Source organism: Pseudorasbora parva, chromosome 24, assembly GCF_024679245.1.
Source record: "Pseudorasbora parva isolate DD20220531a chromosome 24, ASM2467924v1, whole genome shotgun sequence".
NCBI lineage: Eukaryota > Metazoa > Chordata > Actinopteri > Cypriniformes > Gobionidae > Pseudorasbora > Pseudorasbora parva.
The window spans coordinates 12753041-12778924 of record NC_090195.1 but is presented as its reverse complement, the minus strand read 5'-3'; the positions used below and the strand labels follow the sequence as shown (position 1 = coordinate 12778924).

General features: G+C 37.8%; 2 protein-coding genes and 1 pseudogene across 4 annotated transcripts; 1 reads left to right on the top strand and 2 right to left on the bottom strand.

Moving 5' to 3' along the window:
* Positions 1-2882: 2882 nt before the first annotated feature.
* armc1 (armadillo repeat containing 1) lies at positions 2883-17235 on the bottom strand. Of its 2 annotated transcripts, none has more exons than XM_067434926.1 (7): positions 16972-17235; positions 16053-16259; positions 14587-14678; positions 10144-10333; positions 9920-10036; positions 7220-7294; positions 2883-4969 (listed from the first exon to the last, which is right to left on the bottom strand). In XM_067434926.1, exons 2-7 carry the CDS (start codon positions 16212-16214, stop codon positions 4778-4780), a joined length of 828 nt encoding a protein of 275 aa, XP_067291027.1. In that variant the 5' UTR covers positions 16215-16259; positions 16972-17235; the 3' UTR covers positions 2883-4777. The 2 variants fall into 2 exon arrangements, with proteins under 2 accessions (XP_067291027.1, XP_067291026.1); XM_067434925.1 differs by having other exon boundaries at positions 17021-17235.
* LOC137064300 (5S ribosomal RNA) lies at positions 5880-5996 on the bottom strand (annotated as a pseudogene).
* A 706-nt stretch (positions 17236-17941) lies between the features above and the next one.
* mtfr1 (mitochondrial fission regulator 1) lies at positions 17942-25804 on the top strand. Of its 2 annotated transcripts, none has more exons than XM_067435529.1 (8): positions 17942-18076; positions 18593-18693; positions 18786-18890; positions 19755-19879; positions 19967-20193; positions 23363-23603; positions 23684-23855; positions 23933-25804. In XM_067435529.1, the coding sequence occupies exons 2-8, from the start codon at positions 18658-18660 to the stop codon at positions 23978-23980; spliced, it is 954 nt and encodes a 317-aa protein (XP_067291630.1). In that variant the 5' UTR covers positions 17942-18076; positions 18593-18657; the 3' UTR covers positions 23981-25804. The 2 variants fall into 2 exon arrangements, with proteins under 2 accessions (XP_067291630.1, XP_067291629.1); XM_067435528.1 differs by having other exon boundaries at positions 19964-20193.
* Positions 25805-25884: the final 80 nt, after the last annotated feature.

Sequence of the window (25884 nt, the reverse complement as noted above, 5' to 3'; positions counted from 1 at the left end):
ACAGGTTTGACATAATGGAATTTATCCCATAATTAGCTGATTGATATATATTTGATATATATTTGTTAAATATAAAAATAATCTCCAAAAGTTCCTACTAGATAAACTAAAATATAGTGTAGGTAAGTGGGACTTTTATATGGATGAAATTTTATATTAGGCTAAATGGACTAAAAAAAAAGTAACCAAAATAAACCTCAGAATTTCTACTTGATCAGCTCATATAAATACATTTAATTGGTGAATGATTTAATCATCTATTACATAACATTTTTACTAGAATAATAACAGATAAATTACATTCTATTGATAACAGGTTATTGTTTAGGTTACCTGAAAAGCACTTTTTACAAAGAAGGATCTAATTGGATTGGCTAAGGATTCATTTTTGATCCCATTAGGATCTTTTAGTGTTGTTGGTCACAAACGATGACAGGAAATTCCTTACCATTCCTTGAGAATTTGACCACTTCTCAAACTGTTGACAAGTCGACGTTTAAAGCGGTTATCAGAATGTTTCTTAAACTGGTCTTAGTCTCATTTAGTCTCAATAAACGCCTGCACACGGCCCTCACAAAGCTGTCATCAAACACTTAAGCACATGACAAGGCAAAACATGCACTTTGTCCTTAAATGTGATCGCTTAGTAAGGAAGCAGCGCTTCACTGCATGAAAATCATAGCCAACCAGCGCCTCCTAGTGTCAGGACTGATATAGTTACTGTAACAAACGCGTCAGACATTTCACCAGAGGCTTGGAGAAGTCTCACTGGGTAGCTCTGGCTTTTGAAAGCCAACATCTATAGAGTCACATAGTACTAACACAATTACCCCCAGCTAAACCTGCCATATGAGCGCAGTATGGTAGCCATATGCATGTCTTCTAGGCCTGTGGCCCAGTTGCAGTAGCTGACCCACTTCACATCACGATAATGCCATAGGGGTCTTTCAGAGATGAAGGTGTGTTTGTTGGAAAAGGTGCATAGTGATGATTGATGAGGTTTCCTGCGGCTTTCTGTTAGAAAACCTGTTAGAAGAGCAAAGCAGAATGACTTTGTCCTGATATCTCCCTATACATTAGGCCTACCCTGCAACATAGGAATCTACAATTGGACTAGGAACTTGTCGATTTACTTATTAAACCCCAGTGTTCTAGCACCATAGCTGGCCATGCATGTTCTGCTATCCATCTATGCAGAGCGGGAGGAGGTGGGTGTGGGTGTCCCTTGTGGCTCTTCACACCAAACATCAAATAAAAAAAAAAGATTTCCAGCCCTCCGCTCTCCGCTCTTCTGCAGGCCACATCACTTTGGCTGCTATTGTGACGCTGACAGTGCCCCCTGGCCAGAAGGTTAGACCCTGATTTTTACTACTCTGAGTACAAATATCTTATGAAACTGTTAAAGCAAAAATAGCTTTTACAGTATAGCCTAATGCAATTACACTGAACTGAGATGAATATTAAAATATTACAACAATACAAGGCAATAAACCAGAGGTGGGGGCTGATAACTAAATGAGCCAAACTTAGACCACTTTACAGCTCAAATAACATATTTTTGTATTATAGTCGACCAATAGGGTTTTTTCAGTGGTAAAGATAAAATAAATCATATGTTAAATATAATATTTACACTATCATACAAAGTTTAGGGTCAGTAAGGTTTGTAGTAAAGGACATATTAAATTGATCACAACTGATAGTAAACACTTTTACACTCTGAGAAATAAAAAAACGATTTCAAATAAATGCTTTTTTTCGTATTTTTGACTGACTAAAATAATGCAGCCTTGTTTGAGACAGGCGTTTTGAACAGACTTCTTTAAAAAACTTTTACAGACCCAAAACTTTTGAATGGTAGTCTGAAGTATATTAATAACTTTTTTGATTTAAAGGAAGTGTATGTAAGATTGTGGCCAAAACTGGTACTGCAATCACTTTCAAATGACTGTAGAGTGGTGTATCCCCCTCCCCCTGACTCGTGGTTGCCAGACTGCAGGATCAGCTGTTTGTAGCTGCAGCTGTGGCAACTAGAGCAGATCTGGCAACCCGGATGCAGGAACCTCCATAGGTGTAATGGTTTTTCATACCGTACAAATTGTATAATCTCTCCCCTTACAATAACCCTACCCATCACAGGAAACTTACTGCATTTTTACATAAAAATATATATATTCAAAAACCTTGTTTCATCATGTGGACCTCAATTTAGGTCCCCACGGTGACAAGTGTCAATGTGAATTCAGGTTGAAATACCCACTGGGAACAGAAACACACACACACACACACACACACACCAGAAATCATTTACCATCCATTAACAAAACTGTGGAATTGGGAACTGATAAAGTGTGGCGATAAACATGTATGTTAAAGAGATAGTTCACCCCAAAATGAAAATTTACTCACCCTCAAGTGGTGAACACAAGATATTTGTAAGTATGTTTTATAACCAAGGAGATCTCACAGTCATTGACTTCAGAGATCTGCTAGTTATAAACATTATTCCTTTGTGTTTCACTATATGAAAAATACAAGCTGCACATATCTAAAGTGCCTTGCCCCATTACTGTAAATGCATTTTTTGCCTACAAACTAAGCATGAGTCAAATAATATGCTATGGTGATCAACAGCAAGCCACGGATGGTGCTGAGACCTTTAAAGCCATAGTAGTATCAATTTAATTCATGGTAAGAAGCTTTCACAGAAAACTGGCTTAATTATCAGATGTTCGGTCGCTGCTGCTTGGTGTCCATGAGCATCCAGCTTAAATCGGAAAGAAGACAAAAACAGGAAGCAAGTTGATAGTAACAAATTGGTGTCACCACACCTAATGAAATGCAGTTTCCAGTGAGAAGAAAACAAAACACAACAAACCAAATTTATTTTATATATTTAATAATCCTTGTCATTACTGTGAACAGTCCAGAATTGTGTGTCCTAAAACTCTTTGTATATAACAGCGTATAAGCACTGTACATGAGAAGCTACTAAAATCTACCATCTGCCATGGGCTCTGGTTCTGCGTTCCTGGAATAACAGTGAACAGTAGCTCAAAAGGCTTCAAGGAGGGAGGACGTACAGTACAAGAGGAGGGAAATAAAAATACAGAAAATGCACAACTCATTTCAATTTGGATTTTGTTCATAAATATAACACTGATGGCCTCTCTCATCTTGCGCCCAACTAGAAGCACGCCACTGTGTATGGAGATTCAATTCTGTACACTAATGCTTCTTATGACAAATCCTTAATGTGAACCGACATGATGAGAGTTAAAAAAAACTGTTCTAAAAGCACTGCTGATTAAAATATTAAAATTATGAGGAAAAATAGAAGAGGGTGCAAACACTGATGCTTTGTAACAACCCAAGTGTTTCATCATAATAAAGTAAAAAAATGTAATTGATTTCAATAAAACAACAGCTACATGTAGGAAAGGGTTGTATTGGTTTGTGTAGACTCATTTTGATATTGATGTGTGCAGGTCTCCTTTTGGAAGCCTATACTGAACCACTTGCGGGAGAACGTGCACACATCCTGAATGCGATATGCGAGGTCAGTCGATCGTCTAAACTGTTAAAAGACACCGTCGGTCAGGGAGTTCTCAGAAAAAGGGGCGAGAGGTGATGGTCATGCAGAAGTGACAGGCGCATATCCCGTCAGATTTGACCAGGTCATGCGTTTGGCTAGCAGGCAAACACTAACATGATCATGTATATGAAAGGCCCTGAACAAAACATTCAGATTAAACAGGAAAAAAAAAAATCATTTTATAAATAGTCAGCACGGTATAATGGAAAAGTATGTAAAAGGTACAACAAAAACATAAATTCGTAAAGGTTCAGAGCTATATTAAAACATATTTCGCTAGTATAAAGAAGGTTATCTGGTGTTTGGCACATGCTGCAACAAACAAAACAAAAATGGTTAGCATTACACGCATAGTAACAGCCATTTTGTGGTGACTTCCCTTTACTGGAGGCGTTAAACCGCTGATTATTATTATTACTGCACACCAACCAGTGTTGATGTTTTAATTCTGTATCATGTGAAATCATCTCTGTGAGGAACCATATTTACCCATTTTAAACCTAAATATATCACGTCTTGAGAAGGCTTTAGAAGTTCAGCCGAAGCAAATAAAGAGGATTTAAAACCGTGAAAATGAATTGCATCAACAAGCTAAGTAGTAAAGGCACACACAGAAGGAAATGGGTTTTAAAAAAAAAATACAGCATGCTTTGAAAAGTGCTGATGAGTGGTAACATTAGGATTATCAAATAACTGAAATAACTGAAGTTGTTTAAAAAAAAAATGTACAAGAAAGCTGAGATGAAGGGTTAGAACACATCAGAAAACACCCAAATTCATATAGAAATGTAGAAAAGCTCAAGGTACGACCCACCCTAGCGAAACCCCGGGCTGTTTAGTCTCAACAGACACGAACCCGCGAGGAGGATCTGGGGTGAACCGTTTGAAAACCTTCTCCCAACCAAAAAATAAAAAAAAGTGAGTAAGAGAGAGCAGATACACACAAAATGCTTTCTGTGAACTTCTCCCAGTTGCTCTCAGGTTTTAGTGTCTCGTGTGGTGCGTATGCAGCGTTAACGTGAGTTTTCGGGAGCAGGTTGGATTGCGTACCATTTACAGCCGCCTGTCGTGGCATTTTTTAAAAGTTGGAACACGGTTATAAGTTTACTGCGAGATGCGCTCGGCAGTCTGCCGTGTCGAGGGCAGGCTGTAAAGAGGCGGGGCATGCTGGGAGTCATCGGGTCACCAGTAAAATGAGCGGGACAGGAAGTTGGCGGCCGTGTTTAGCCAGCTCACGCCATCTTGCACGGAGCCCAGTCTCGTCACGGCCTTGTGCTGCTCCTGAGACGGGCTCTCGTCCTCAGGCAGATAATCCGGCAAATTCAGGTTCTGCTCGACAACCACATCCGAGTCCTCTTGGAATGGGATTACGATCTGGATGAGAGGGAAAAGAGAACAATAACCCATTTTGTTTTAATTGCCAAGCTAGCAAGCAGTACAACATGGAATTAAATATATAAGCAACTAAAAACAAGTACATAAATTAGCAGCCAAAACAACAAAACAGAAAGCTAACCATCAGAGTAAACATGTTTCCAATATATAATGAAAGAATCTTACTATTAGAGCTGGGAAAATACTTAGATAAAAAATATTCAAAATTATTTTGTAGTTATATAACTTTAAAGGTTTATAAAAATATTTTGTTAATATCTTATTCAGCAAGAATACATAAAACTGATTAAAAGTGACATTCTTTTGAACTTTCTATTCATCTAGTAATGCTGAAAAATGCATCAGTTTCCACAAAAATAGTAAGTAGCAAAACTGGTTTCAACTGTGATGATGAAAAATCTGTGTTCAATCTCTGTTTGTGTTCAATCCTCAAATAAAGATTCAAATGGCCATAAATCAGTGAATCGATCAATGATTCGGATCGCCAGCGTCACGTGATTTGAGCAGTTTGGCAGCATGACACGATCCAAATCATGAATCAATATGCTAATTCATTACCGTTTGAAGGTTTGAAAACAAACGCGGAAGAGAAGACAATGCTGAATAAAGTTGTAGTTTTTGGACCAAAATGTATTTGAGATGCTTCAAGAGATTCTACTAACTAAAATAATAATAATAATAATTCGTTACATTTATATAGCGCTTCTCTAGGCCCTCAAAGCGCTTTACATAGATGGGGGAATCTCCTCAACCACCACCAATGTGCAGCACCCACCTGGATCCGAAAGACGGTGCTCTTTGACAGTACAGTGTCCCATCACTATACTGGGGTGTTCGGACCCACACAGACCACAGGGTGAGTGCCCCCTGCTGGCCTCACTAACACCTCTACCAGCAGCTACCTGGTTTTCCCAGTTGGTCTCCCATCCAGGTACTGGCCAGGCTCAGCCCTGCTTAGCTTCAGTGGGAAACCAGTCTTAGGCTACAGGGGGATATGGCTGCTGGTACAACTAACTGATGTCACATATGGACTACTCTGATGATGTTTTTATTCCCTTTCTGGACATGGATAGTATAGTGTGCATACACTTAGACACGTTCTCAGACTGAATATAAAATATCTTAAACTGTGTTCCGAAGATGAACGGAGGTCTTACGGGTGTGGAACGACATTAGGGTCATTAATGACATCAATTTCATTTTTGGGTGAACTAACCCTTTAAGATTCAATTGTATTACATTGAATTGGTAAAAACTGATTCAACAACTTATTTTGCAACGTTCAAATAAGCCCTAATGTGGCATTTTGGAATGTATTAAAATATTTAAATCCATTAAATTATTTCAATTTAGTGAAAACCTAACAATATTTTACATTTTGAATCTACTAAAGAATGGCTGTTTGGTCAAAATTATGATTGCCTTGATTTGAATACATCTCTTAAACCATTTTAACCATTTTAAGAAAACATACGGCTAAACATTTACAAGACATTTTTTTTAATTACATCACCCTAGCTAGCCTTAACACAGCGCTTTCTCTTTGTGCCAGTTCAAAGAAAAAAGCCTGATCAACAAGTCCATTCCTCAATCAACTGTGCCACCTGCTGGTTGTTAAAGGAGGTGCGTGCTAAAGCAGTGTTCCAGCCCGCAGGGCTGCCGGCCACCGGAGGTCATGACTGTGCCGCTGCAGGTAGAGATCGCCCTTCCAATTCAACCAGAGAGGACACATCTTTCTTTACTGACCACACAGTGCCTATTTGCACTGCATGCAAGAGTGTGTATGTATCTCCGGGGCCCTCTGACACATGGTTTCAGGGGAAAAGGGACATCCTGAGTGATCATGTGATGAGGGGAAAATGAGTAACTCTTCTGAAGGGGAGGAATAGCAGGGATCACCCTATCATACAGACAGTACCAGCTCACATGACAAACTGCATTACTCTCAGCCTTCTCATGGCTTCGAGGACAGATGCAGCCATGACAGCATCGGCTAACATCCTCAGGTAGAGGTAGTCAACAAAACCTAATGCAGCTTCCATTCAACACCGTTATATTTACACTCTCACGTCCATGGAATGCACAAGGAGGTCAATTTTCAAGATATTTTTTTCCAGAAGAAAGTATATAGTAACCGAGGCTTGTCTAGCTTTAAAAAGTGACATGAAGATTAATACTTGTACTTGGTTGAACTATCCATTTTTAGATATGTTTGTTTGATTTACTCACCTCCGATCCGTCTTCCCCCTTCATTACCTGCTGTGCTTTCATGACTTTGGTTGAAGCTATAGCAGTTCCCAAAGCCTGAAGAATGAAAAAAATAATAATGCATGAGAAGGCTGAAATTGATTCTGAAGGAGAGAAAACAACAACAACAAACACACACACTTTATGGAATCGAGATGCTATTAGAAAAACTTTTCTTTCAAACTGTTAGTTTCAGTGAACTGGTTAAATTGATTTATTATTCTTTTTTATATCACCACCAGTCAAAACATTTTTTACAGACATCCTCAACCTAAATTTTTTAAGTTTATTAAAATGTGTACTTAAAAAAAATGAAATATTACAATTTAAAATAACTTTTCTATTTTAATATATTTTAAAAAGTAAATGTATTCCTGTGATGTCAGCTGATTTTTCTGCATCATTACTCCAATCTTCAGTATCACGTAATCCTTCAGAAATCATTCTAATAATTTAGAAATAATTTGCTGATGAAGAAAAAATTCATCTTATTATCAATGATGAAAACAGTTTAATATTAAATGCTTAATATTTTGTGAGAACATTTTTCAGGATTCTTTGATGAATGATAGTTCAAAAACAGCATTTAATTATTTATTTTGTTAGCGCTGGGCAATAGATTCATTTTTGTTTACATCATATATGTGTGTGTACTGTGTATAATTATTATATATATAAAAATACACACTCCATGTATGTAAGAAATATTTCCATGTATACACTATGCATGTACAGTATGTATGCATGTATGTATACTTGTGCTGCAACGACGGAAATACGTCGACGTTCATGAAATGCGTCGACGCGTTGTGTCAGACGTTCATCTCGCGTAATGTTGGCTTCTGCTCCTGGTTCTATCACAAAAACCTAGACCGCGAATATCAAAAGTATGGGAATACTTTAAACAGAGGCCAAACAGTGTTTCCCACACACAGACTAATTTGTGGCGGACTGCCACATAATCAATAACGGCCGCCACATTCGTCATTCATTCATTTTTACGCTATTTAAAAGACGCACGCATATTCGTTTAGCTGCATTTCCTTAAGATCTCTCTCCGCCCTTTTGCGCGTCTCTTACTCACACACACGCGCGTTGCATTCGACCGTAAAACAAGTTTTATTGCATTTTGGCGCATTTAGTATGACATAGCTTTTAAAACCAGAGCAGTTGAATGACAGAGTTGCGACACGCCTTCATCACGCGGCAGCGCGCGGTCACGACGCTCATATAATTCTGTATTTCCTATAATTCTATATTTTATATAATTCGCGGTGTCAATCAATACAGCGTTTCCCAACCGGGATCCCGAGCAAAAGTTGCGGGGACGCACTTACACTTCGGTTCATCTCGCATCTGATGACGCATCTTTAATATGGGTTGTAACTTGGAAATAATGCTGTATGTATGTTTCTGTAGATGGATACACGTGCTGACTCCTCAGGTATACACTACAACAACAGCGATAATAAAAGAAAAACGTGGGCAAAACGGTCTCTCTTTGTAAACTTTATAAAACGCATGCGAATGCTGCTGTACGTCCGAATATGAGCAGTCATTTTCACCGTCATCACCCGCATGTAGCCAGGAGACTCGAATGAGAAGATCTGTCTTTGTGCACTCGTCCCAAAGCGCGCAAATATTGAGTTCTTTCAAATCCTGTGCTTAAACGGACAAACTCGCAAAAAGTATGTCAAAATGTCATAGCCTACTCTATGCCTTAAGTGAACTTTATACTAAAAATACGACGACTATCCGTGGGTCTTAAAGGGGCAGTAGCCTTCACTGCTGTCTGTTTAATGTCAAACAAAAGATAAAGACATCACTTACTGCTCCTGACTGAATAGCTTTTGTAAGTTTAATAAGGATTTTTTATTTTTTATTTTAAACAGTTAAATGTGTGGTTATTTTACTTTTGATTACTTCATTCCATGTCTCTACCTAAAAACTAATGTTAGACCTACCTAAAAAGCATTGTTTATTTTATTCTCATCTTTGCTCAATAGTATTTATTTGTGCTGCTGCTTCTATTTAAGTTATCTGTTCTTATTTTCTTTATTTTCATTTGACAGGAGTCCTTTTTCACCTGAACATAGTAAATACCGAACTGTACTGAAATGTGAACCTAAAACCGTTATACAAAGCGAACTGTGAGCAGTCTGTACTGTTACACCTCTAGCGTAACTTATGTGAGGGGGTGCCACAGAATTTTGAAAAATTTCAAAGGGTAAAAAAATGAATCGTTAGATTAGTCGACTAATCGAAAAAATAATCGTTAGATTAGTCGACAGAAAAAATAATCGTTAGTTGCAGCTCTAATGTATACACACACACACATACACAATATAAATGTATGTGTGTGTATTTATACATAATAACTATATACAGTACACACGTATATGTTGTAAACACAAACTTATATTTTGGAATGCGATTAAACGTTTGCCTGCACTAATTTTTTTTGTTGTTGTTCAAAAAAAAAACTTTTTTATCAGTATAATGCATCCTTGCTAAACCAATTTTTAAAAAGCGGTCCCAAACTAGAGTAGGCTATATGTAATTATGTGTTTTATGTTTTTAAAACTACAAGACATCTAAAACAAAACAATATACTCAATCAATCCTCAGGCATTCTTATGTAGTGTAGTCGGTCATATTGATTCTGCTGGATTGTGATCTCACCTCGGCCTTCAGGTCGGAACGGATCCTCACCACACATCTCTTCACAGCCATCTGGAAGGTAAAGCTGATGACTCCTTTGATCTTTAGCAGCGCCTCTTCACAAAGACTCCTCCGAGTCTGACATAAACAGAAACGTTGTGTCAAATTGTGCAGAACCGAAGATCTGACTCTCCATGCGCTGTGGTTAAATGGGTTACAGTACAAAGTTGTTTGAGTGCAGTTACCGAATCGTCAAGCCCGTCAATCTGAAGCACCACCGTTTTGGCCCTTTTGTTCGTAGCGCCCAGGAAAAACTGAGCTTTTCTTCGGCACGAGGCGGACGCTTCTGCCTGTTCGCCCTCCGCACTGCTGGAGTTCTGCAGGATCTCGTAGATCTCCGAGGCTAGAAGCTTCGTCTCGCCTGGCGACGTGCCCCTAGAGAAACACAACAGATGAGAAACACAACAGATGAAAAAATAACAATAATGTCCACTTTTGATGAACAAAGAAATAATTGAGCAAATACGCTCATCTAGTCTTGTTAAAAGAGCATGCATTATACAATTCAGTGCTTGCCAGTGCTGATATTTGAAAAGGTCGCAACTCCAGCAGACAAGAGGACACGACATAGATCTGCACGGGGGGTAATCTGCCGACATGAGGGCCACAGAAAAGTCATTCTGATGGAGCTTGAACCATCTAACCTTTAATAATGAAACCCGTGCATTCCGTATGGTTTAATATCACAAACTAGTATGAACGTATGAATGCATATTGAATGTAAAGTACGTTTGAAAATTAAGAGATTGATGCATCATATGAAAAGCATAAATAGAAAATATACAATACACAAACAGTACTCTAATAGAAAAAAATATATAAAATAAAAATGTATAAATAAATAATGAAATAAAGGTTAGTTTAGTTCAAATTAGCCCATTAGAACAAGAAGTGATGTAATGAAATGTAAACATAATACACTCTGTTATATTACAGGATGTCTGTCATCAACAGAAATGAGAGGAAAGTGTCTATAACATAAGGTAAGATCAGAGAAACAAATATTAAATAATAATAATAATACAATTAAATCTACACTATGTAAGTTTTCCGTCCGCTAGAGGGCGCCTATTCAAAACAAAGGCGTAGTTTCTTTGATGACACCAAGTTTGAGCTCAGAATCTTGGGACATGTGGTCTTCACCTCACAGCCCGTGGGAAAGAATCAGGATATGACCTCATGTTCATGGATGTGGTTATTAACGTTACTGTAGTATAAAGCAGAGCAGAACCGAGAGTTGTGGAGCTGAGCACGGCCGCTGGAGCTATTGTTACACAAACACACGGCTTGCGTTCAGCGGGACTTTTATTATGACGGGACACAGTCACCAGCGCCATTTCTGCTTTTCCGGTCATGAGTATGAGGTAACGTAGCTCTGTTTATCATATTAGATAAATTTGAGTGTGTTTAAAATTATGTTATGACGTTATGTTATGCGTTTGCTCAGCGGCTGCTGTGACACTTGCTGCACACTGCTTCTTAGCAGTGAAGCGCTTCTGGCAAATAAAACCGAAAACCGTTATGACACAATTGACAGGCGACTCCCTCAGACTCTTTGGTTAAAATAGCAATTTTCTCACAATCTACAAATAGTTGGAAACATTTGGGATATTGTAAGAACTCTGAAAAATATAACACTGGCCTGGTGGTTTTTGTTTATTTTACTGCCAAAATCCTACATAGTGCACCTTTAATAATAATAATGGTAAAGAAAAGTTTGGTATTTTGACATAATCAGCAGGATATATGCGAGTTCAAATAAGAATCTGGAAAAATGTATTCAAACAATAAAACTACAACAATATTTGTATAACTCTTATACTATAATATTATTATGCTGCAGATTTTCATGAAAACATTTATAACTTTAATATTCTGAATATTTCTTTTTACATTTAAAAGGGGTTAAATTCTAGACTGTGTAAACCCAGCCTGGTCTGCTGGCGATTTGATTTCGCCCGGCAACTCAGTCTGGAAGCCTGTACATTAATTTCTACTGCTTCTGTTACACTTTAACAGGAACCAATCGCTGACTGGCTTATCCACCTGGCGTGCTATTGTCAGGTTTAACACGATGACGGAATGGGCTGTTGCCCGTTGATCACGCCTCTTGTGGTCTGATTGGTTGAAGGACTATCCAAGGACTATTGCGCACAGTCATTTGAACAATGCTCGTTTATCACACCTCTTGTGCAGTAAAAAAATACAGAGCAGACTCCCCAGGCCAATGTTCAATCTTAAATTGAGCTTGGTCTGGCCATACCCAGACAAGTTAAATTCTAGATAAAATTTATAAATTTGCTAAAACATATTTTAAAAAATTGTCTTAAAAAGGTCTAATATTCTCATGTGCATCTCTCATTCTAAGGCAGCTTTAGATGATTGGCCCATGGTAAACATATGGTCACAAAAATCATGCACACAGGTTAGGCTACCCAGTGGCACATCTTTCCCCTATGGATTTTGGGTTGGGGGAGCATCAAATAAAGACCAAGAATGAAAACAAATGGACGGTTATTAAAAATTTCTATTTACCCTGTCTGTTTCTTGGTTGCTAACTATAGTCAAGTGACCTGTTCATTTAATGAGGTTAAAAAAAACAGCAGTTCATTGACACCACCATTTTAGGTCAGGCATGACATCAGGATCTTGATATGCCCTACAGGCGCTAATGGGGGAGATGCAACTCTGCCATCACTCATGCAGAGTTACAGGATCGGGCATCTGCTCACTGGCATATCAGAGCTGCCAGACCTCCAAGCTTCCCATGTATACCCGAGGGAATGCTGACGGCATCTATATCCTCCATCAAAAGCAAGTTGTACATCAACTTCTAAAGCCAATAATAGCACGTTCACATATAGGTCTTGGAAATTAGGGGGGGAATGCAATGTCAGAAAACAATGAACGTTCCCCATAAAAACAAACTCGATCATTAGCATAGGTTATTTCTGAGCTCTGTCGTCTCATCAGGGGTGATAAAGGATTTCTTCACTTCCTCTAGCCATAAAATTTAACAGACTGGGGCAATGCACAACCTCTACCCAAAGTCGTCGTGCCGGAAATAGTGACGGGCAGCTCGTGGAACTGCAGGGCACTCCTTGATGGTGTCTGTGCTAACTGAAGTGACTGGTGAATCGAAGGGGGCGGGCAGGGAGTCGCCCTGAGAGAAGGATAGGCAGCTCTCTGCCAACCATCCGCACTTCTGTCTGTGAGGCTCCATGTAAACAGAAGGCACTCGCCGTCTAAAAGCCTGCAGACGTTCGCACTCGAAATAAGCTGAAACTGCAGCGAATATACACATATACTTGGATCCTGTGCCTCTATACTTAGCCTTGGGGTGTAAAAAACACGCAGTTGTATGAATATTTAAAGCATCAGTTGGCATCTACGCAAGTGTTGTTTGACATGTGAGGTAAAAGAAACCCCGTTTTCTCAAGCATAATTTAACAAAGGCTCAACAATAGAGATTTTACATTTTTCACTGGCCCCATCCCATCAGAATATATACACACTATCTATCTATCTATCTATCTATCTATCTATCTATCTATCTATCTATCTATCTATACACACACTTTAAATTCAACAAATAAAAAATGTTAATTACCTTAAAAAATATTAAGCAACCACTGTTTTCAACATTGATAATAGAAATGTTTATAAATTATCTATAAATGTTCATATTAGAATGATTTCTGAAGGATCATGTGACACTGAAGACAGGAGTAATAATTCAGCTGTGACATCACGGGAATAAATTATATTTAAAAATATATTAAAATTACTGTTTTTACTGTACATTTGATTAAATGCAGCCTTGGTGAGCATAAGAGACTTCTGTAAAAACCAACAACAACATAATACCGTATAATAATATAATTATAATGTATAATAATTGTAACAAAAGTAGCAAATATTACATTTTTTATTGACAATTGTTTATTGATTCAAATTCAGTTCGAAAACAACTTTTTGAAAGGTTTGAACAGCTATAATGTACCAAATACAGCTATAAATTCATAAATATTTTTGCTACATTATTCTCACATTATCAAATACATCAGTTTGCAATGCATAAAAAAATGTGCATAATCAACAAGTATAAGAAGTACAGATAATTTAGCAATGATCTGAATAGAACAATGCAGTCAACTGGCCCTAAACTCTCTCACACTGGCCATTGGGCCATCCTTACTGTTGACCCCCGAGTTATGATGTCATTTCCCTTCTTGTCAGGTACATGTATAATAATTGAAAAACCCATATAGATTGACCAATATTCGTAATAAGGGCACTGAACATGGTGGTATGACGTCCTCTTTTCTCTCTTAGACTGACCTCTGCTGGACATTAACCGATGGTGAGCAACACAAATGCAATCGTGCACCAAATCAGGCTATCTGACAGTTTGCATTACGCTTAAATGGCAAGATTGCATCATCACGCCCATTTAGTTTCAAAACAGACAGATCTGCTTATGACAGGACGACCTTTCTTGTGCACTTAAAATCTGCCCACCACACACATTCACTAACTAAAGCTGCAGGATGAGGTTTTCTGCGGAATGTGCAATGCGAGCTCATGTTGCCTTCATGTTTTGTGGCAGCGTGATGGGAGCGACTTACTTCTGCACGACGTTCTGCAGGCTCAGCATCATTCCCAGCTCGCCCTTCATCTTCTCCCTGTTGGCGCGGCATTCTGCCAGGTAGCGCACCGCCTGGAAGGACACAAAGCCATTAAGGGTCACGCAGGGACATTTCAGAGGCATAGTGCCAGGCACTGCTGTGATAACAAATCCGTTAACACAACACCAAGACTACACGGGTCAGTTACCGTGTGTGCGTGAAAGAAAAAGTGACATTCAAATATTCTCCAAATTGTACCCACAGGTGTGATGTCCTTCTGAAAGAGGTAAAACATACAGTGGCATCTAAAATGCTGAGGGCATATGGAAAATCTGGGGAAATCTTTTATGATAAAAAAAGACATTCTAGGTCACTAATCAAATAAGGATATTTGTGACCATGTCAACTCATAAAATATGTAACATGCGTCCGATTTTCTTGCTTCAACTGAAAAATGAGATGCTCTGGAACAGAGCTGTCTGTCTTACAGAAAAAGGGAAACACTTTCTGGTCTTCCTGCACAAGGGGGCATTCCTGTAGAAGTGAGGCTAAGCTTTTTGGACAGCAGGTGGCAGTCATGTGACATGTCTTTGGAGAGCTGGGTATGAATGCATTTATCAAACAACTGATAAACTATTTGAGTTTCATAATAATAATAATAATAATAAATAATAACAGTGTGATTATATGTTATAACAACAAGTATATACTAATGCAAATAGCCACTATATTACTTACAAATTATTTATTTATTAATTTATGATTTAATGCCATATCAACAGCAATGGTTATATTCATGGCAATCGACGGTATTTCATTTTTTTTTATTATTCAATACATTTACAATAATTTAACAATTTTGAAGAAAAGAGAAAAAAAACCTCCACGAAACCAGACCGCCTATATAGCAAAAACAACATATTAGTTACAAATCATCAGCATTATTATTACCGTATTATTGATAACAATATTATTATAATTATTAACTCAAATAAGATGTATATGTATATAGTATTAGTATTATTAACAATAAACAGTATTATTAACAATAAGCGATCTGATTGGCTGATATGAATACCTTGATATCGACAACTGGGACATTTAAAAATGACTGGAGGTATAAGGAGTTCTAAAATCGAAACGCCTTTCTATTATACTTTATATTGGGAAGTCTAAATTGGAAGTAGAAGCTGAGACTGCTTACAGCACTCTATAAATAAACCATTCATAAGATTTCCTAGAAATTTGGAAACAATGCAGCTATCAAAACATTGCTGTTTATTTGAGCATATAGACATACCAAATGTATACATTATATTATTATAGCATAACGTTGGAACATGAATTTATTTTCGAATTCCTGATATGAACCCTTACCTACTATACTAACATGGAAGGAAGTATCTTACAGGTCGCCATGGTAAAAACGTGTCTTAACTGCAAATGTCTCAGAAACTGGATCTTACCAATAGCGCGGAGTAGACGACTTGTGGATTGGGGTGGTCGAGGAAGAGAATGAGGCCTGGCAAGCAGCCTTGATCTTCGACAATAGCTCGCCTGTTGAGGGGGTCAGCAGCTAAGTCCCTCAGCTGATTCACCACAGCCAAGGCATCAGGCTCCCCGCTCATGGTGCTCCCACACCAAGGGCCATGCACATAAGACACTGATCTTAGCTGAAGGGGGATAAACAAATCAGCATTAGATTATTTCAGATACCATGGAACTCTGTTAATGACAGAGATCACACTAATGTTTGTGATAACCTGGAACTGGATTACATACTTTTTTTGTCTGCTCAACCTCTGGAATTTTAATCATTAAATTAACTTAATATACGATTTTTATATTTTAAATATATTATTTAAACAAAAAATAAATAAAAACCGTAATCAGTGATACGGTAAATTGCCTGACGTCACTCAGTCAACATGCATTTTTGTCGCGCGTCACTTTCGCATTGATTTACTGATTATCTTTATACACGTGGCTTATTATTGCCTTTCATTGTGCACCGAGTGACCCATAATGGTCATGTCAGATTCATATAGCACAACGAGGCCTTTAAATGGGGCCTGTGCTGTGCTAACCGGCTAACATTAACACGGCATCCCAAGACAATGACAGTCTGAGTTCTCATATGGGACATAAACAGCAAGTAAAAGCAAATATTTGGCGTTGACTTCTCATTCATATGTAGTCTACAGACATTAATACATGTGGCCTGAACGTCTTTCTATGAACAAAAACAATGCCAGCACGCAGAAAGAGAAAGGAGGAAACCTTCTATCATGTCAGATATAAATATACACAGATATGTAGCCAAATAATAATAAATCCGCAATCACTGTATTAGTTTCTGATGTCCGTTGTGTGTATCTTGTTAACCTTGTGTGTCTGTGTGTGTTGTGGCACTGTTGTCCACGCATAACCTTACAGCAAACACGCCCAGGACGACTCCTCGCTTCAGATGATCCTGTCCTGTCCAAGGATCCCAAAAAATGAACTGCCGATGGACACGAAACTGGATGTAGCTCGTGTAATAACGACGAGAGTGAATATGGTTGAAAAGTCTTTATGACATCTGTTCTGGTCAGGTTTATTTGGCCATTATCTACGGAGCTTTTAGCACCCTTTGCAACACTTCCTGGAATTGGGCAGACTGATTGGAGGATATGGATATGACGTCATGCATTCTTGACCAATTAGAGAGGGTTTTACTGAGATATATTAATATTTATATAACTGAGATACATACAAGACTTACTAAAATATATATTTTTTTAATTGAAAATGTTTGGCTGTTGTTATTTTTTTGCCCTGTAGGAATAAAATAAATAAAAAACAAGGAAGCAAGTGAAACATACTATTATTTACTAAAATGCACAATCCCTTCCTACACTTATATATATATATATATATATATATATATATATATATATATATATATATATATATATATATATATATATATATATATATATATATATATATATATATATATATATATATATATATATATATATATATATATATATATATATATCATAGACTGTAAAAAATACATATATGTTGTTGTTTTTTGGTACACGCCTTCGTATATTCAGACAATTAAGACGGGGGAGCAACAAATACATAAAATGAATGTTTGTTACTATTTTATACAGCTAAAGGTTTTAAAAGCATTGGTTGTCATAGTCAACTGAACACCAAATAGTTACAAAATAAAGTCATACGCCGCTACACACCTATGCATGCCTCGTCATTACTATGTCATGATTGGCCGGTTGAATTGCCTATCCACCACTCTAAACCAGTGGTTGACTCAATATTTCTAGTTGGAATATTCTCAAGGCCAATACTGTAAAGACCCGCCTCTTTAAACCAAGCGAGTGCTCCCACATTGTGGAAAAACCGCTAGACTGGTCTGGAGAGCATTAGCATTAGCATAGCACAGCCAGAAAGGTAGACTAGAAAAGTCTGTTACACTACGGTAAGACATCGATATTTTCCTGTAATGTCCTGTTAGGAATCCAGACTTTTTTTTTGTAATCAACTAAGAGCGCGTTATACAACGCTTGGGTTTTAGCGCATTTGACCCTAGTCGGGAAGTTTTATGTACGTTACTGTTCACTAGTCCGCTGTTTGTTAGTGTCAAATACTCTCGTACATCTAGACATTTTAGTAAGTTATTTATTTATTTATTGGCAAATATTAAAGTGGACTATATCCCTTTGAACGCTGGATGTTTGCCACACAATAACTGTTTAGGAAAGTAGGAGTGGAGACACGTTTGTACAAGATGCTCCTGAAGATCTTAATTACCAGTGTTTGGTCAGGATTTTAGACCTGACATTTTCAGGAAGGTAGATCTCCAGAAACAGGATCGGGCAACCCAGGCTTACAGGGATTATGATATGTTTATTTGGGAAAAACTATAATGTATTAAAGATTAGTGTAATAAAACAAAATGATCATGCATAATAAAAATACATAAACATTTGTTTAGGTTTTGATCTGAAGATGACTTAACACAGATCCTTGATGATGAGAGAGCTGTGACTGAATCACAAGATGAGCAGAAATCATAGACGGATAGAAATGGATCTGGTAAATGCATATATTTATGGAATCATATGTACAGATTTGGCTAATCTCTCATTCATTAAATAGATGAATGAGTTTCTTTATGTCTCTCTAAGGCTTTACCATCACCATCATCAAAGCCTTATGGGTCATCCCGGAGTATTGTCAGAAGAATAGCCACAAATCTCCCACTGGCGCCTTGTGCCCGTGTCCATTTTCAGGTAAGGCGTCCGCTTGTGTTAATTCAAATGTCAATCAAACAAGTATAAGAATGTCTCAAATGTTTAGTAATGATTTCAATATATGTGTTTAAAATGATGTGTATTTTGTGCACACATTTGTGTTTATATCTTGTATTTTCAATATTTTTATGTGTAGGTAGTCTTTGTTCATTTTAATCCATTAGTATCATTGTTGTCCATCTTTATTGAAGGTCTGCATCTCAATCTTTCGCTTTCTTAAAGTCTTCAGCACCTTTCATTTTTAAGTTCTCCCGTATCATATTTCTGTCCTCTTCTCTGTTTTGATTCCATTATTGTGCTGACCATAAACAATGATGAATCACATGGGACAGGTTTCAGCTCACATATCTAATTTATCCTTTTCCTACTGCCTAACCTTTAAAGTTGTAAGTATGATGACATTAAACCCACCTTGAAACTTTTATTACTGTCTGTTTCTCTCTTCTTTGCCCTTCCTTCCAGCTGTCCTGTATGTCAGGAATGCAACATGTCTGCTTTAGGTCAGTTCTCAGGTACATTCTTGAAAAATCTAGGCTCTTTTAAAAAGCTTGAAGTGCCTTTTTCTTTTTTATAAAATGCTTGGCACTAATAATGTGCAAAAATGATTTCCTCTCAGAAAGACTTGACACTGTAATGTTCTAATTGCTAGGCGATATTTAAACTGGTTTTCCTGGTGCTATTTACATTACCGTGGCTGTAAAAACATTCGGCGCTTGCTCTGCTGTTGTAGCTCTGACATGGTTTGAATGCTTGAGTGTCTGAGGGTTTGTTTGTCTTTGTTGTGAGACTTGAGCAGGTGATGTAATTATTAACCGTCCTTTAAACTGTCTTTGGGCCGCGTAGCTTCATCCGTTCACTTCAGGAGCCAGTTTCCTCAACAATTCAAATGGGCCAAATGGACTTGTGGCCACGCTTGCTGATGTTGGCTGGATCGAAAGAGAAGAGGGTGATGACACTGGAAGAAATAGGTGAAAAATCATTTCTGAATTGAATTAGAAAACATATAAATGTTGATGCGGTGGTGTTCATCATGTACATATATCTATGTGCAGCAGGTTAGAGGCCGGTTCTGGGCTGTTTTTTCGCACCCAGCAGCGCAGGCCCCTGAGACGTCAGCGGTCGTTACCCAGCTTGCATCAGGCTGAACCTGCGCCACAGAGCCAGACGGTCATCAACGATGAAGCCATTCAGAAAATCGGTGTTCTTGAGACTGAGCTGGCCAAACTCAGGGCGCAAATCGCACAGATAGTTCAGGCACAGGAACAAAGCGCTCAATCCACAGGTTAGTTGCAGTGTTACTCTAGCATCATTTAGATAGAAAGAGAGAGAGAGAGAGAGTGTGTGTGTGTGTATATATATATATATATATATATATATATATTAGGGGTGTAACACAGAAGTCACAGAAGTCAGTTTTGGGGTGTCACGGTTCAGTATGAGTACGGTATAATAGGAAAATGGTCACACTTTAGTATAAAGTCCAATTCTCACTTTAAAGGGATTATTCACCCAAAAAATTTAAATTTGATGTTTATCTGCTTACCCCCTTGGCATTATCATATTCAAACCAAACTTGTTACGTGTCATCACAAGCATGACCTGAGACAGCATGCAGTGTTTTGGCACAGCACCACCTACTGGTCCGGAGATATTTTTGCTTATAACTTATAACCATATTGGCCATTTTGCCTGTCAGCCATTTTGAATTTGATGATAAAATGCTGTATTTTATGAACACATGAACGGATTGTTACAAAACTCGGTATGGGTCATCACCACAATGCCCTGGAAGAGCCTGAAAAGTATTGAAAAAGTTTTTCCCCGAAATTGCTTATAACTTTGAGTGTGGTTGACTTATTTGCATGAGAGTAACTTTTTTTGGCTCCTGAATCCTTGCTGAGTCCAACAACACCAGACTTGCCAGGTTTCGATGTATGGTTTGTGCAGTGTTGTAATTAAGTGCTTATAAAACATTAGCTGATATCTTCAAAACCGCTCGGCCGATTAAGACGAAACCAGCCTCAGAAGGTTTCCAAATATTGATAGTAGTGGGGTTGTAAAATAGTAATAGGGGTAGTAAAATCCAATCAAAGTCAGGTGCCTATTGTGATAAAAGTTCATTATTTTCTATAATGTAATGATAAAAATTTAACTTTCATATATTTTAGATTCATTGCACACCAACTGAAATATTTCAGGTCTTTTATTGTTTTAATACTGATGATTTTGGCATACAGCTAATGAAAACCCAAAATTCTCAAAAAATTAGCATATTTCATCCGACCAATAAAAGAAAAGTGTTTTTAATACAAAAAAAGTCAACCTTCAAATAATTATGTTTGCTTCATTAAATAAATGACTGCTTCAATGCGGCGTGGCATTGAGGCAATCAGCCTGTGGCACTGCTGAGGTGTTATGGAGGCCCAGGATGCTTCGATAGCGGCCTTAAGCTCATCCAGAGTGTTGGGTCTTGCGTCTCTCAACTTTCTCTTCACAATATCCCACAGATTCTCTATGGGGTTCAGGTCAGGAGAGTTGGCAGGCCAAATGAGCACAGTAATACCATGGTCAGTAAACCATTTACCAGTGGTTTTGACACTGTGAGAAGGTGCCAGGTTGTGCTGAAAAACGAAATCTTCATCTCCATAAAGCTTTTCAGCAGATGGAAGCATGAAGTGCTCCAAAATCTTCTGATAGCCCATCACTGACTGTGGGTACTTGACACTGGACTTCAGGCATTTTGGCATTTCCTTCTCCCCAGTCTTCCTCCAGACTCTGGCAGCTTGCTTTCCGAATGACATGCAAAATTTGCTTTCATCCGAAAAAAATACTTTGGACCACTGAGCAACAGTCCAGTGCTGCTTCTCTGTAGCCCAAAATTGGCTTGACCTGTAGCGTGTGCCTGTGCACGGTGGCTCTGGATGTTTCTACTCCAGACTCAGTCCACTGCTTCCGCAGGTCCCTTAAGGTCTGGAATCAGTCCTTCTCCACAATCTTCCTCAGGGTCGGGTCACCTCTTCTCGTTGTGCAGCGTTTTTTGCCACACTTTTTCCTTCCCACAGACTTCCCACTGAGGTGCCTTGATGCAGCACTCTGGGAACAGCCTATTCATTCAGAAATTTCTTTCTGTGTCTTACCCTCTCGCTTGAGGGTGTCAATGATGGCCTTCTGGACAGGGTCAGGTCGGCAGTCTTACCCATGATTGCAGTTTTGAGTAATCAACCAGGCTGGGTTTTTTTAAAAGCCTCAGGAATCTTTTGCAGGTGTTTAGAGTTAATTAGTTGATTCAGATGATTAGGTTAATAATAGCTCGTTTAGAGAACCTTTTTATGATATGTTAATTTTTTGGGTTTTCATGAGCTGTATGCCAAAATCATCAATATTAAAACAATAAAAGACCTGAAATATTTCAGTTAGTGTGCAATCATTCTAAAATATATGAAAGTTAAATTTTTATTATTACATTATGGAAAATAATGAACTTTATCACAATATGCTAATTTTTTGAGAAGGACCTGTATATTTATTATTATAATTCTCATTATTGTTTACACGTACAAGACACAAATGTATGTCAAATTACAACAACTGTAGTAGGACCGTTGCAGAATTATATCAAAGCACAATAAAATTAAACAAACTAATACTACACAACACATAAAAAGCAGTTAATAACTGGAAATAAGTCATTGTTAATAACTGGTAATATTAAAAAAACTTGGGACAAATGTGGTATTTTGTGGAGATTGTAACTATTACAATATAAATAATTATCTAATGTTCAAGCTAAATCCAGCAGTGTAAAGTCATCATTAATTAACACCACTTTGAAGTGATCTAAAGGGAGCGAGGATATCATTTCACTTGATTCAATTCCTCTGCCCTTCTGTCTTTTCCTTCCCTCACTTCCTGAAGGGGTGGACCTAAGACGAGAGGAAAGGAAGCTAGGAAAGGAAACAAGGATGCACAAAATAAGAATCAACAAGCACCTCCTTGTCTTTAAGCGCTCAAGTCCATATGAGCGTTTTTTCTGTTCTTTTCCCTGTTGTGGCGGTTAGCAAACTTTTGGATTGGAGAGTGGATAGCCTGTGACTTACTGTGTTAGTCATGTTGCAGTCAGCTGTTCGGAACGAATACATTTACAGTTACACCCCTATTCTCTGTCTGTCTGTCTGTTTGTATGTGTGTGTGTTTGTGTATGAATTTTAAATAGCTTTAGTTAATAATTACAACCTTGGTTAGTTGTTCTTTATGCCCCAGATATACATAACATGTCAACACAAGCTTCTGAAATGTGTCGGACTACAATTCAATTTGCATACTTGCGTAGTGTTTTTCGGACCTCAAAAGCCTATTTTAAGTATATAGATATATAAAATATAATTCTGCAAAAAAATAATTGTAATGAGTAGTTTTACCCATTTAAAGTTGCAATGTTTGTATTGTTTCAGCTCCAGCACCAGGCGGTCCCCCTGTACCCCAAGCTCCACCTCCACCACCCCCTCCTCCTCCTCCGTGTCCTGCACCCGGCATGCAGAGGACCTATTCCGCCATTGACCTCATCCGAGAGCGCCGTGGAAAAAAGGCGGAGCCGAACACGGTACTGGACTCGGCACCCAAAAAGCCAGAACTTCCCAACATGCTAGATGTGCTGAAAGACATAGGGAAAGTGAAGCTGCGCTCAGTTAAGAGGTGAATGTATTACTGTGCTAATTAAATACAGCTAATTGTAAACGCTTACCAATAGGGTTTATTTGTCCTTTTGTTCACAGTCAAGAGGACGGCCACCCAAAACCCAAACCTGTTGAGCCCACAGATGCTGCCGCGTTAATCGCAGAGGCCCTGAAACGGAAGTTCGCTCACCGTTATCGTAGCGACAGCGAGTGTGACGGCAGCTTTAACTTGCCAGCCCCTGAGAATAAGACCCACGTAGAAACACCGCTGGTAAGAGAAATCATTGGAAATCTTTCTGATGTACTCTGTCTTAGTGCTGTAATGATTTTATGTTGTTTCTTTTGCAGTTTGGACAGCACCTGTTGAAATCAACTGGAAAGAAGAAACTGTACTAGGATGAAGCTGTGGCCTGTTTCTTCTTAAGGGGTTAAAGAGAGTTTACCTATTGACTCTTAATTTAGCTAACTTTTCTTGTTAGCGCTTAAATTCTGTGTTCACTTAAAGGGATAGTTCACCCAAAACGGACAATTCTTTCATCATTTACTCACCCTCATGTTGCTCCAAACCTGTAAGAATTTCGTTCATCTTCGGAACTGAAGATATTTTTAATGAAATCTGAGAGCTTTCTGTCTCTCCATTGACAGTCTATGCAACTGGCACTTTGACGGTTCAAAAGTTCATAAAAAGATTGTAAAACTAATCCATATAAAATAAGTGGGTTAGTTTAAATTTTTTGAAGAAACATTCTGAAAAGATTCAATTTAAGCTTTTATTCATCAAATCACACACCAGTTGTGGTAAATGGAAGCTCAAACTTGATGTGAAAGAACCAATGAGGTTCATTCTTTTTAGTTACGAAACACGTTTGACCTTTTGCAAGAACCAGAGGTTCATTCTTGTTTGTAACGCCGCACCCTTGAGCTTCTGTAAGAGGTTTGTTCTTGCATGTCAAGCAGGTTCGGTTGAGCTTCTGTTTATATTCACTGATCAGTTTATATGTGAATAAAAGCCTAAATTAAATCTGCTCATCATATTAAGCGTTTACATCGCTTCAGAAATTTGGGACTAAACCTCTCTATTCATGTGAATTAGTTTTACAATCTCTTTATGAACTTTTTGAAGCGCCAAAGTGGTAGTTATATAGCTATCAATGGAGGGACAGAAAGCTCTCAAATTTCATCAAAAAGATCTTCATTTGCATTCCAAAGATGAACGCTAGTCTTATGGGTTTGGAACAACATGAGGGTGAGTAAATAATAGAATTTTCATTTTTGGTTTAGCATGTACATGCTAAAACACTACGCAGGTTTCCCTATTGGATATTTTTGCACTTTGAAAAGTTAGTCTCTATTAGTATGTTGTGCCTCTGTGAGTACCATCATTAATGCCAGTTATATGGAAAAACATGTTTTGTTTTTAATCTATGATTTTATTTGTGGGTTTAGTTGGATCTGTTTAAGGTCCAGTGTAAGTATTCAACCTTGTTGAATTCCTCTTGTTTCAAGGGATAATGTTTAACGAAAGCACCAAAGTGTATGGTTTTTATTGTTTTTATTTTAATCAGTAGTTTTAAGTGTATTTATAACATCTTTTTGCACACAAGTTCATTCTACTTCAAAGGTACAATTCATAACTGCTGGGAAATCAGTCATTTCTGTCATGCTGCTACCACTATAGCACACTTGCGTGATCATAAATGGGGCTTAGATTGTGCTGTCAGTAGTATTTGCTCCCTAATATTGAGAGTTAATTTAAAATACCTTTTTAGGTTGTAATTTATTATTTTTTTTAGAACATTTAGTTATTTAACAAATCATTTGAATGTAGTTTTGTTTCATGTAAAACCATTGCACAGGATAGTATGTACAACACAGGCCATTTAATCAATGTGTATCATCAGAATTGTTTTTGTAGAGTTGTGACCAGTATTTGACTACACCATTTAAAAGGTTTCTTCTTTTGCACATTTAACCTAATCTATCTGTTGCATCCACCAAAAATCAGTACATTTGCATATTACAATAAAAATGTCTCATTGTAAGGGTTTAAACTGGATTTAATGGCCAGCACATAGGAGCGATACTTCAGCGGAGATATATTTGGTTACATTATATATTTGGTTTCATTATAGATTGTAGTGGTAATCCAAATAGTTGTTTATGTCACACTACAGAACCATTTTAATGGACTTTAAGTTCTTGAATAAACCTACAACAGTCTGTTGGTATTTTCTCATTTGTGTAGTGGTGTTTGTGTTCAAGCACAAGATACTCAACACATGATTGGGTCTGGTTTGTAC

What these genes read in the sequence shown, in the direction of transcription:
- armc1 (XM_067434926.1), bottom strand. Translation starts at nt 16,214, where the DNA reads ATGAGCGGGGAGCCTGATGCCTTGGCTGTGGTGAATCAGCTGAGGGAC. An exon ending in CTGCAGAACGTCGTGCAGAA is followed by an intron (nt 10,334 to 14,586) that starts GTAAGTCGCTCC and finishes GTGTTTCTCTAG; the next exon opens with GGGCACGTCGCCAGGCGAGA. An exon ending in AGGGGGAAGACGGATCGGAG is followed by an intron (nt 4,970 to 7,219) that starts GTGAGTAAATCA and finishes CCTCTCATCCAG; the next exon opens with ATCGTAATCCCATTCCAAGA.
- mtfr1 (XM_067435528.1), top strand. Translation starts at nt 18,658, where the DNA reads ATGAGCAGAAATCATAGACGGATAGAAATGGATCTG. An exon ending in GTGCCCGTGTCCATTTTCAG is followed by an intron (nt 18,891 to 19,754) that starts GTAAGGCGTCCG and finishes TGGGCCGCGTAG; the next exon opens with CTTCATCCGTTCACTTCAGG. An exon ending in GATGACACTGGAAGAAATAG is followed by an intron (nt 19,880 to 19,963) that starts GTGAAAAATCAT and finishes ATCTATGTGCAG; the next exon opens with CAGGTTAGAGGCCGGTTCTG.